Source organism: Camelus bactrianus, chromosome 15, assembly GCF_048773025.1.
Source record: "Camelus bactrianus isolate YW-2024 breed Bactrian camel chromosome 15, ASM4877302v1, whole genome shotgun sequence".
NCBI lineage: Eukaryota > Metazoa > Chordata > Mammalia > Artiodactyla > Camelidae > Camelus > Camelus bactrianus.
Genome location: NC_133553.1, coordinates 69,171,931 through 69,185,061, shown reverse-complemented (window position 1 = coordinate 69,185,061; position 13,131 = coordinate 69,171,931). Strand labels below are relative to the sequence as shown.

Genomic DNA, 13,131 nt, shown 5'->3' with positions numbered 1-13,131 from the left:
CTAATAAAACTAAAATGAAATCCCTGAACTATTGTAAGATCATATGACCAAAAAAATCAGGTTGCAAATGACAGCAGTCACTATCATAAAGGAAGATGAATCCTGCTGCATACCGTTCTTCGTGACACCAGGCAGAATAATTGCTTTTCTACCTAACTGATGATGTGTTGATTCTAAGTTAATCCTCTTCTTATTAAGTTAATCTTTCTGACTGGCTGTTACTACTCTAGAACAACATTAAGATTAAACAAAAAAAGAGAGGGAGAGAGAACAAACTATTGTACCTTTGCAGCATGTCGACTGCATGTACATTTGCCCCATTCTCTATCAAAAATTTGACCATCTCTTCTTTGTTCTCCCTGACGGCGACTAAAAATGGTGTGAAGTTATACTGTAAAATAGTAAAAACAGTTGATAATGTACAAAATTACATATACATTTCAAAACTGAATTTAAAAACTTAAGTCTCTGGACTTAAAACATATACTATAAAACAGTAAATAAAAAGTAGCCCCTTCCTCCTCGCCCCTCTGTGCTCCTTCTCTTGAAAAGGCTCCTCCTTGACCTCTTCTAGTTTCCCTGTGAAGTCATTCTCTGAAACCCATTTCAGACATTTGCTGGTTCCAAGAACCTTCGCTTCTATCACAGCGTGTGTCAGGCATTCTCTAGTTACCTTACTGCTCAACTACTACTCCTGACACTCTAAACACTGCTCCAGAGAGAACCATTTAGCTACTGAATCAACTACATTTTTAAGGAGCCACACTGAGGAGAAAGATACCATACTGTCTGCAACATGCATAACCTATCCAGTTACAACTATGACTAATCTCATAAAGCTTGCAGACATTCCAATGGGACTATGACTATTTGCATGTAAAGAAAGTTTTTCTTAAACAACTTATAAATTCTAATTTGAAAAATTCCATCCCACTCTTAAGGAATTATTATAAAATATGAAGTAGACTATAAATTAATATAGACTGTCTTTAAAATATTGAAATGTTTATCAAAGTACACAACAGGAATTGTAAATTCAAATGCTTACAGAGGCAACATATGTGGCCCAAGTAAGTGAAGGTCCCAGGTGAGGACAGCAAACCAGAGAACACATGCCCCACCGAGAAGGGGCCACCTCTGCAGGGCAGACCGCATAGGAGCCTGGGCTCAAGGGGGACCAGATTTGATTCTTTAGGAGAAGTTCTGAAGTGCAGATTTCTGCACAAGTCTCCTAAATTTTAAATGTTGATTCAATGTATGGAGACAAACTAAACATACCCAGGGCCATGTTTAGTCTATAGCCCACTTGTGTTTTTTATGTTTGCTGTGTTTCCAAACAGTTGGGTATAAATCAAGTATTTGTATGTAAAACCTTGCCTTTCTGTAGAATCATATGTCTTACATACAAAAACACTGGGCCCCAACATGTAATAAAAATTGTGATTAAGACTCATAATACCCACTTCAAGAATTTTTCCAAAGCCTGCTAAAACTACAGTCTACCTGTATCTAATTCCCCCTGATTGTTAATCAAATGGATAATCAGTTCATAAGACAGCTGAAACTAAGTTATTAAAACAATTCCAATTTGTTACTAATATCATGGGTCTCGATGTTTAAAACTGCCATCTTGCATGGTATACTTATATATAATGGAATATGACTCAGCCATAAAAAAGAATGAAATAATGCCATTTGCAGCAACATGGAAGGACCTAGAGAGTCTCATACTGAGTGAGGTAAGTCAGAAAGTGAAAGACAAACCCCATAGGATACCACTTAATATGTGGACTCTAAAATATGATACAAATGAACTTATTTACAAAGCAGAAACAGACTCACAGACATAGAAAACAAACATGGTTACCAAAGGGGAAAGGGGGTGGGAGAAGAATAAATTAACAGTTTTGGACTAGCAGATAGAAACTACTATATATAAAATAGATGAACAAGGTCCTACTGTATATACTACAGGGAACTATACTCAATATCCTGTAATAAACCATAACGGAAAAGAATATGAATATATATATGTATATACATATAACTGAGTAAGAATATATATAACTGAATAAGAATATATGTAACTGAACAAGAACATATATATAACTGAATAAGAATATATATATAACAATAAGAATATATATAACTGAATAAGAATCTTATATATAACTGAATAAGAATATATATAAGCTGAATAATATACATACATATAACTGAATATATATATATATACATACATACATATATATATATATATATATATATATATATATATAATAGAATCACTTTGCCGTACACCAGAAACTATCACAACACTGTAAGTCAACTAGACTTTAATTTTAAAAAGCTGTCATCTTGATTATGCTAGGGCTCAGTGAATCTAATAGATATATGGCAAGAGTCTGTCACACAGCTTTAACCAAAAGAAGGCTCATGATTTCCTATTATTGCAATCAGAAAAACCCTGTTGACCTAATGACCTGGATGGGAACAAAAGGTGCAAAATCTTTAAAGGGTCTGACTCTACTTACTGAATCACTCACCACAACCAAGTTTATAGGATTGTCTGAGTGCCACTGAATGATCAGTGCTTAGAAGGGAAAAGGAGCTATTCTTCAAGGCAATAGATATTGCCAGTAATATTGCCAGGAAGGGACAGATAAAAGTCAGGCTAACACAGCTGGAAACGAGAGCACTGAAAGAGGCAGCATCTATCAAACCCCCGCTCTTTCAGAGACGTCTTATTTTTGAGATCTGTGAATTTACATGTATTACACGTATCCATTCAATAGTCCTTAATCAAGGGTTGTATCAGAATCTCAGAGAAGTATTTCTAAATACCTGTATCCAGACCTGAGTAGATTTATTCAGTCAAAATCTTCAGGGGAGAGCCAGGTGGAAAAGCAGGAGAACCAGCTTTGCCATCACTTGCTCCTCACCTACAGCCACAGCCCCACAGGGGAGCTACACCAGGCTGAGCATGGAAGACCCCAAGGTGTACATGGAGAGCCATGTGGCCACCAGCACAAGTGAATGCCCCTGCTGGCTGTCAAACATGACCTGACCTCACTTGCCCAGATTCTAGAACTTGGGATCCTGGGGTGCTCAGGGCCTGTGGTTTGCTGCCTCCCCTGCCCAGGTGCAGTCACCCAGCTCCCCCTGCTGGGTACTGGGTTCCTTCTTCCTCCCACCCATCCCCAGGCAGGCACCCAGCCCTTGCTATCACTTTACTCCCCGCAAGCCTTCATCTTCTGTAGGCTCTGAGCCTACCACCCACTCCCAGGCACTTCCTAATGGGAAGTTGTTCCTTCTGGGGTACAAGTGCGGCTGGGAGACAGAGCTCTGCCCTTTCTGTGGGCACAAGCCCCTGGCCTTGGCTTTGGAGTTGTTTCCATGATAACAGGGCCTGATGTATTCAGTATACATTCTACTATAAATAAAACACCTGTAGCTAGAAAAATCCCTGTATTTCAAATATCTTGTAAATAGTTGAGCTATACCTGGTTTATCGCCTCGATGTTTGCCTTATAGTGGAGCAGCTCTGCTGCAATTGATGTATTTTCAGCCAAGACGGCGTAATGCAGAGCAGTGTTTTGAAAGTTGTCCTCAAGATTTGGGTCAGCACCCTGTTTCAGCAGGATAGTGACACACTCTTCCTTCCGGCATTGTACAGCCTGTTGGTATCATGCCAAGAAACAGACTGTAAGTGCTAGGCATTCCAAGTTAACATTCCTCGGTTCCAGAAGTTCATTATATTTAAAACAGATAAATTCATTTTTATTCTAAGTAATTAAATTGAATCCATCTCACGTGGACACGGTTGGCTGCTACACACACCTTGATGAGAGCTGTCCTGCTTTCCTCGTCACGAGCATCCAGGTCACACTTCCACTGGGTAAGGAGAGCCACCACTGATGACTGGCCGCTGGCGCAGGCTAAGTGTAGTGCAGTCCTGCGAACATGAGAGGACTTTTTAGGAAATTAGAGCGTACTAGTTCAAAGGTACAGTTACTCGTGTAATTGTAAACATTCAACAGCATGCTATTCCTATCCCTTTAAAACTAACATTTAGTCTTCTTATCTTAGTTCTTTCTATGGGGAAAGAACAGTATTTATTAGCTCTTATTACTCACCACATTAATGGAAGAACCACCCGTTTGAATAGAAAGGGTATGCCGTTGAGATTCAGCTCACCTTGGGTCTGACTTCTACTTAAACACTGTCCCTTATTAGCTCTCACTTAGCCTGTCTGTGCCTCAATTTCCTCATCAACAAAATGGGCATGAAGTAGTAGTGATCTTACAGGACGCCGCTGTGATGCTTAAATGAAAAGCTATGCAAAGTGGCAGTTGAACAGCTCAATAATTGTTAGATAGTATTATAATTGTTACCGTTACTATTTTACAAAGACAACATTTCAATTAAGTAAAATGATAGTATATCTACTTTGCTGCTGCAAGGATCAGAGAGAATACTGTACTTCAGTGATTCGAACATGCTCATTTTCTCACTCTTCAACATCTCTGACATGGGAAGGCAATTTAAAATCCATGTCTTACAACCATAGTTGGCAGCTCCTCCCAGGCCCGCCCCGCCCCGCCGCTGTTACCTGTTCTTCCTGTCTCTGCTGTCTACATTTTTCTTACGTGACAGCAACTCCTGCACTGTATGTGTGTCACCTAAATATGCGGCTTTGTGGAACTCCTTTAGCTCACTCCTATAGACGTGATACCCAGGCACGGGCTTCTTATGATTCCCGCGCTCTCTCTGATGGATGCTGAAGTCCACCCAGCTCGCGAACTTAGCAAGTCTCTTCTTCATCTGGCTTATCGCCTTCCGACACCGCTCACTTCCCTCCTGGCCTCTTGCCACCTCCCGATCTCAGCGCTGGCGCTACAGAAGAGCCACAGAGGTCTTGCTGCCACACCTTGGCTGCAAAGCTCAACGGCTCGGAATGTTTGGTCCGGAACAGTCGTAGCCTAGCAACAGCACTGACCCTCAACTGTCCCTCCAGAGCCAGTGTCCCTGTGAGTGCGCAGAGGCCTGGAGGCCCAGTGTGCCTGGTGCACATGTGGGAGCCTAAGGCATTTCAAATCTCTGCAATTGCTTGTGGGCCATTTTGGATTCTTTTCAAATGTTGGTGCTAGGTGGCTAAACGTTTCGGGACATTTCCAGAAGTTAGGCTTGTCCCTGAGAAAGCCATGTTTGTATGCAACTGTGGTTAGAGTAGGGTGGAACCACAGGATGCTGAAGGCCTAATCCCCCAGAGAGCTCCCCACCAAAAATCTCTACATCTCCTTATCCCTCAGTGTATTCCTTTCCCCATCCCTCTGGGCCCCAGCCAGTCTCCAGGGAATTTAGCAGACGCAAACAGCAGAAAGTTGTTTTCATGGTTTCAGAGACTGTGGCAATATACATCATTAAGTGGAAACTTGAGAAACCAACACACGCTCTCCAGATGAAATGAAAATGTGTTTCCGCATGTCTGCTGACCCTGCTCTGTGGCTCAGCCTTATGTTTACACGCTTCCTTCACTTTATTTTTTTTTTTTTTTTTGCTTTTATTTCTACCAATTAAATCTTGAATCCATCTGAGATTTATTTGGGAGCATGGTATAACATTTGAGAACTTTTTAACCATGTGACTATGAAAACACTACGTCAGTTACTCAGTGAGGCCATGCTGCTGGCTGACCACCTGCAGGAGGGGGGGAAGGCAGGGCAGGCCTCTTCTTCCTGCCTAATTCCATTCTTCCTCAGCTGACTAATTATGGCTTCTGGCCCTGCCAGGATCAAAACTGCAGGGGGCGGTAGAGTTCCTAAGTGGCTGACACTCCTGAGAGCTGGTCTTGAGTGGACTGGACCTGGCAAGTGTTTTGAAGCTGACTCTCAGGGGCATTTCTGTGCCCCCGCCTGCCCTCACCTGCAACTCCCCTGACCTAAGGGAATGTGGTGTTACTAATTTCTCCTGTTAATCTATCTTTTCTATTAGCATATACTGTTATTTCCCTCACCTTAAAAAACAAAGAGATGGCCCCATTTCTCTGCTTTCCTGTACAAACGTCTCCTGACCCTGCAAAGGAGCTGTTCCCATTCGCTTCCTCTGATTCCTCTCATTTTCCATCCAAGCAAGTGTGTCCACTCACTGCAACTGCTCAGGACAGGGTCACCCACCACCCACCAGGTGCTGACTCCATGAGGAGCTCTCAGTCCTCTCCTCGCACGGCCCAGCAGCCACACTTCCCACCGCTGCTCTCCCCGACTTCCTGAAGCCCTTTCTTCAAGGGGCTTCCCGGGTCTCAGGCTGCTCTGGTTTCCTCCCATGGCCCTGGCCGGTCTTCTCAGTCCCAGCCCCTGAGTGCTGGCACACAGCACCCCTGAGGCTCAGTCTTCAGGCCTCTACTACTGTCTGCTGCCGCCCACAACAGCCTTAGGGCTTTATGTATTATCTACAAGTTGGTAACTTCCAAACTGCTATTTCCAATCCAGACCTCCCTCCTGTATTCCAGACTCAAATACCCATTGCCTCTCAATGTTATCTCTTGGAAGTTTAATAGGACTTCTCCTGGGCCGGTCCTTTCCTGATCGTACCCTCTCCTGGACCTGTCCTCTCTTGGTCCAGCCCTCTCCTAGGCCTGCCATGACCTGGGTCTGACCTTACCTGGACATGCTCTCACCTGGGCCTGCCCTCTCCTTGGCCTGCCCTCACCTGGGCCTAGCATCTCCTGGGCCTACCTTCTCCTAGTTACTGCCCTCTCCTGGGCCTGCCCTCACCTGGTCCCGCCCTCTCCTGGACCTACCCTCACTTGGACCAGCCTTCTCCTGGGCCTGCCCCCACCTGTGTTTAGCTAGCCTCTCCTGTTCCTGCCCTAAGCTGGGCCTGCCCTCTCCTAGGCCTGTACTCTCCTGCGCCTGCCCTCTCCCGGGGCTGCACTCTCCTAGGCGTACCCTCACCAGGGCCTCCCTGTCCTTTGCCTTCCCTATCCTGGGCCTGCCCTGTCCTTTCCCTACCCTCCCCTGGGCCTGCTCTCTCCTGGTCCTGCCCGCTACTGGGCCTGCCTTCTTCTGGGCCTGCCCTCGCTAGGGTCTGCCCTCATCTGGTCCTGCACTCTCCAGGGCCTGCCCTCTCATGGGCCTGCTTTCTCTGAGTCCTGCCCTAACCTGGGCCTGCCCTAACCTTGTCCTGCACTCTCCTGGGCCTGCCCTCTCCTTCTCCTGCCCTATCCTGGTCCTGCTCTCTCCTGGGCCTGCACGGTCCTGGGCCTGCCCTTGCCTGGACCTGCCCACTATCTCCTGAGCCTGCCCTCTCGTGGGCCTGCCCTCTCTTCAGCCTGCTCTTTCCTGGGCCTGCCCTCCTGGGCCTGCATTCACATGGGTCTGCCCTCACCTGGTCCTGCCCACTATCTCCTTGGCCTCCACTCACCTGGCCTGCCCTCTCCTGGACCTACCCTCACCTGGGCCTGACCTCTACTGGACCTGCCTTCTCCTGGCCTGCCCACACCTGGGCCTGCACTCTCTTGGGCCTGCCCTCTCCTGGTCCTTCCCTCTCCTGTTCCTGCCCACACCTGGTACTGCCCTCTTCTGGTCCTGCACTCTCCAGGGCCTGCCCTCTCATGGGCCTGCTTTCTCTGAGTCCTGCCCTAACCTGGGCCTGCCCTAACCTTGTCCTGCACTCTCCTGGGCCTGCCCTCTCCTGGTCCCTCACCTGGGCCAGCCCTCTCCTGGGCCTGCACTCACCTGGGCCTGCCTTCTCCTGGTCTTGCCCTCTCTCTCCTGGGGAAGTAAGTCAGAAAGAGAAAGAAAAACACCATACGAGATCACTCATATGTGGAATCTAAAAAAAATATATATGTAAATACAAAACAGTAACAGACTCATAGACATAGAATACAAACTTGTGGTTGCCAAGGGAGTGGGGCATGGGAAAAGACAGACTGGGAGTTTGAAATTCGTAGATACTGACAGGCATATGTAGAATAGATAAATGAGATTATACTGTATAGCACAGGGAAATACATACAAGGTCTTATGGTAGCTCACAAGGAAAAAGAATGTGACAATGAATATATGTGTGTTCCCATAAAAGTGAAAAATTGTGCTCTACACTGGTAATTGACACAACACTGTAAACTGACTATAAGTCAATTAAAAAAAATGTTAAAAAAAAAAAAAGTGCTCCATTCAGAGCTATGGTTACATGCTGACCTTTTAGGGAAAGAGACTAGGTTGGAACCTAAATGTACAGACTGGGAGAGAAAGGGATTTCAACTATTCTGACCAATTCCTGTTGAATGAAACAGAGAGGCCAAGCCCTCCCATTTCAAAAGTGCCCAGTTGGTGAGAAGACCCACTGCAGGGCAGGAGAAAGGAAGGAACATCCTTAACAAAGGTCCCAGATGAGAAAATGGCCCAGTGACACTCAACTCAGCCCAGAGGGCCTTCAGCCTGAATGTGAACGTGGGGAACCTGGGCAGAAGTAGGCGTGAGCCCTTCCCTCACCTGCGCAAGGTGGAGGCAGCTTTCAGCACCCTCCTCACCACACACCTGTCCAGCCTTCCTCACTGAGTCACAAGGGAACTGGGTGGAAAGGATTTCAGCCTCATGTGTTTGGCCCTGGGCGGGGCTGGGATTCCCCTTCCATCTGAGTGGAGGGCAATGATGTCTCAGAATAGGGTGTGTCTGGAATCAGCTGCTCCAAGTGCCCCGTGTGGGTGTTTCCTGGCACCACAATCTAGAGGGGAGGACCTGACAAATTCTGACGACAATCTAAATGCTTACCAAGTCTTTTATTAGACAGCATTATAACATTTATAGTAAAGGGCTGAGCCCAGACACAGCAGAAGTCAACCTCTGCGCTACCTCGTGAGATCTGCCCAGGCCACAGCACTGGATGTAATTTACTCTCATAAATTCCCTCTCCATTAAATGTGAGCTGACACTTGACCCTTAGCAACTTCACCAACCTCCCATTTAGGTTCCTGGGGAAAGTTCTCACATACAACATCCAGGGCTTATGATAGTGACCCCAAAGCATCCCAAATGTTAGAGACATGTACACCTAAGATACACTTCTTGGGGAGAGATTTCTCTATTAAAACAGCTACTCCAGGCAGTGGATAAGAGCAGTGTTGTCTGAACATGTCCTGCCACACACAGGATGCAAGTCAACATTCGGACAGGCTCAAGTTTTGTTTATCTTTGTTCATGGTCCCTGCTTCTTTTTGTAAAGTCTTGTAAGTTTACTTGCACTCCGTTGTTCTGATACTCTTCCTACTCAAATTAGTAATTTCTGCTCTCTGTGTTATTAATCTTCTTAGAAAATGGAATAGTACTAAGATAGATTGGCAATCTGTTAAGAGCCAATGAAGGCAAACTTTCAGGTAGGTTCCTGACGAAGATGTGTCTGTTACAATGAAAGCCCATATTGACAAGGTCTATGAATGATTTGCATTTACTACTGGGGTTTTTTAACTCATATATAGCTAATTTGCATTTTCCCCAAATTCATTTTTGCTTACTAACCCTACAGTTGATACCCTTACGATTTAATTCATCAAAAGCAATCACTTAAGCATTGTACGTGGGCATGTTTGTGGCCTGTGTTCTCACAGGCTGCCAAGCACAACACAAACATGAGACTAATTAAGTTCATCAGGAAATGAGTGTGCACATGACCCAGGGCCACAGCAACTCATCTACTGCCCTGCGCCAGCAACCACAGCAGGAGGCGCCATAAAATCTACGAAATTCTTCTGCCAGCTCTGAGCTGACAACAGTACTTACAGGTTCCGGGGGCCTCGTGCCAGCCAGGGCAACGCACACACGTGGCGCTGCTGCACCAGCCAGGGGCAGGGTCCAGCCAACGTTCCCGCTGTTCGGTGGGCTGTACACTTGGACATTTCTGGCCAGTCCTCTCACCACTGAGGAAAGAAAAGGCAACATATATTTCTTACACCTGTTTACACATGGCAAGCTATCACTTACCCTGAACTTCTGCTCTGTAGTAGGAGAAATACTGACTTCCTTAAACTTTGAATTATCTACAAACAAAAGCACATGAAAACTCTCCAAATCCACATTTAGCCAAACTCAGCCAACTAGGGCCTTGGTCTCTATGGAAGCTAAGTTGTTGTCAATAAAAACAAGGGAGTAAAAGTAGTAATACTGGGTTGGCCACAAAAGGACAAGGGACAAGGCAAGAGCGAGAAACTGGAAAAGCAGCTTCAGTTTTCCATCACAGGTCATGGAAAGAGAGACAAGAGGATTCTATCATCTCTGCCTCTAAATGAGAACTGACAACATGGAGGACGCCCATCTAATCCGGGCAGCTAGATTAGCTGGTTTCAATTATTCATTTCTTCTCATTCAACAGACACTAAATATCTTCTGTGATTCAAAAAAAAGGCAAACATAGGGAGAAATCAAAGAAACACTCAGTTCTCAATTAACTGCCCCAATAGGGACTTAGAAAAACATGCAAATTAAATACAGGTATTATCTCCAAACTCCACTTTAGGAATAACATCATTTTTCTAGACCACTAATCTTTTGCCAAAAGAAGTCATCCACACTTGCTTTCTTTGAGCCATCAGCACGTATATTTTTAAGCCAAAAAAAAATTCAGAGGTATGCACCAAAGCCTTTAAACAATACTACAAAGAATTGTAAAACCACTATAAACTGGTTTCTCAACATGTTAATAGCAAATGAAAGCACAGAGATTTTCAATGCCAAAAAGCACTTCATCAGCAGAAAAATGTGCTATAAAGTAACACGACCAGCAGATTTCAACTGACACTGAAAGCCAGTGACAAGACACTGCTTCGTACAAATTTATTGAGCACAAAGTAAAGCTCATGAACTTTTGTCAGTGACAGAGAATACTGATAACTGTAAACACATTCAGAAATCCTGAAGTTACCACTTCAGAAGAATGTCACTTTTATTTCATACACTAAAATATTAACAATTGGTGGGGGTTGGAAGGTAAACTATGTGTAATTGTTACATTTTTATTCCATCATTATGTATTTCCCAAGTTTTCTTTCCACTTTAAGTTTATGCTATACTAAAAAGCAAAATGTATCATGAAAATGCTCAATTTGTCTGCCTTCTTACTTCCATGTCCTTCCAGTGTCTGGTGTACGCCCTCCATCGCCCTCAGGATAAAGGGGAACCACTGTAATGGTGTCTGGGGCATCCGGCTGCAGATTCCTAAGAATGGCATCATTGGTATTCCCAGGGATTGGCACCTAAAGATTTTAATAAAATGTAAAGTACTTGATTTGAAAATCTTGTATAAGAAATAATACTTTGAACAACCAAACACTCAAAATACTAACTGAAGACCAAATCAAGAAGCAGGTTTTGTACTATTGGGACTTAAGGATGTGCCCCCATACAAACTGTTCTAAGAGTTGACGAAGGCCTCTCTGCACACACCCAGCTCCTTCTTGAAAAGCCCCTGGAATGATTTGATCCCCCAGCCCCAGTCCCCCCAAAGCCCCAATCACCCAGGCACTGAGGCCCCAACCGACTACCCTCCGTCAAGTTCTACAGAAGGAACATGAACTCCTTCAGTGATACGGTACACTAGTTAACTCTTGATCTCCACTTTGCAATCTACAGCTGAAACTAACACACTTTTCCCTACGGGAAATAGTGACCAGTTCCTCCAGACCACCTGCTGTGGGTACATAGAAGAGCTTGTATTGATGAGGATTTTGCTCTGTGTGCTCCCAGCGAACATTCAAAGTGCTGGTGGAAGGCTCATACACCGAGGTTCCTCACAATATTCAAAGGTTCTGAAATGCACAGAAAGCACACCACACGTGACCCTAACAACCGAGCACACATGAAGCCCAGGTTTACTGATGGGTCCCGGGAACTCTAGAACACAGTATCCCTTTAGTAGGCACCCCACAAATACCTGTTGAAGTAGTGAATAAACGAAAAAATGTGATCATCAGGTACATGTCTCATCCCTCCACAAGGTATCTTGGCCTCAGAGCATAGGTTGTTCATTTGTCTGTGTCATCCTAGAAGGTAATGAACACCTTTCTCCAAGACCAGAGACAGACCACTCCAGTAAGGATATTAAAAGCAATTTAGATCTTTGGGGGAGGGTATAGCTCAGGGCTACAGTGTATGCTTAGTGTGCGCACGAGGTCCTGGGTTCAATCCCCAGTACCTCCACTAAAAAATAAATAAAACCTAATTACCCCCCACCCCCAACAGAAAAAAAAAAAAAAAAGAAAAGAAAAAGAGCATTAACATTCATTTTAAAAGTTTACCAAACCTCTGTGTCACCCCAGTGTTTCCAGTGAAAGATGTGATTCCATCCCCATGATGGTTACCAAAAAGCCACAGGAGTCCAGGTTCACTATGGAAAACAGTATGGAGTTTCCTTAAAAAAATTAAAGATACAATTACTAGATGATGCAGCAATCCCACTTGCGGATATAGATTTGAGGAAAATGAAATCAAGATCTTAAAAAGATATCACCATTCCAAGGAATATATATCACTGAGAAGCTCTTGCACATGTGAACCATTACAATATGAACAGGACTGTAAAAGCAAGCAGAGTCATCCCAAATTAGAAAGTATTTAACAGGTAAAACGGAAAAATATGCTGCGGTAGAATCAAACAACAGAAATACTCGACAGTAATGCAGACAAACAAGCTAGAGCTACGGGCAACACTGATGACTCTTACAGAAGGTTGAACAGAAGAAGTAAGGTATAACAAAGTGAATCTATGATTCCATAGGTCCTATTAATATGCAATTCAAAAATAAGCAAAACTAAATTGTATTGTTCAGAGGTGTAAACATGGGAGATATGACCATAAGGCAAAGCAAATAAATGATTACCATGAAATTCAAGAGTATGATTGCATACAAACTGGAGTAAGATGTTTTGAACTTGAAAGAACATGCATATTCTTTCTGGGGACCTGCAATTTTCTATTTCATACCATTGCATTCGTGTTTGCGTTATAATACTTTGCTAAATTGTATATCTATGTTTCACTTACTTCTTTGCACATACACTGTAAGTTTAAAAATTGTGTATTACTTATCTGTTGTATAGAAACTGATCACAAAATTTAACAGTTTAAATGAGC

General features: G+C 44.1%; 1 protein-coding gene across 6 annotated transcripts in view; it reads right to left on the bottom strand.

Annotated features, from left to right (window-relative positions):
- The window catches only part of LOC105078871 (coiled-coil domain-containing protein 144A), a 58,676-nt gene extending 47,197 nt beyond the window's left edge, over positions 1 to 11,479 (bottom strand). For 2 of the 6 annotated variants that reach the window (XM_074341429.1, XM_074341430.1), the window contains exons 1-4: positions 4,613 to 7,497; positions 3,841 to 3,955; positions 3,504 to 3,677; positions 285 to 391 (exon numbers count right to left, since the gene is read on the bottom strand). In XM_074341429.1, coding sequence (XP_074197530.1) covers positions 285 to 391; positions 3,504 to 3,677; positions 3,841 to 3,955; positions 4,613 to 4,824 — 608 coding nt within the window. In that variant the 5' untranslated portion in view covers positions 4,825 to 7,497. Of the gene's footprint in view, positions 1 to 284; positions 392 to 3,503; positions 3,678 to 3,840; positions 3,956 to 4,612; positions 7,501 to 7,739; positions 7,776 to 9,785; positions 9,923 to 11,120 lie in introns of those variants that run through there. The other 4 variants (XM_074341426.1, XM_074341427.1, XM_074341425.1 and 1 more) reach the window with 4 other exon arrangements.
- Between the last annotated feature and the right edge of the window lie 1,652 nt (positions 11,480 to 13,131).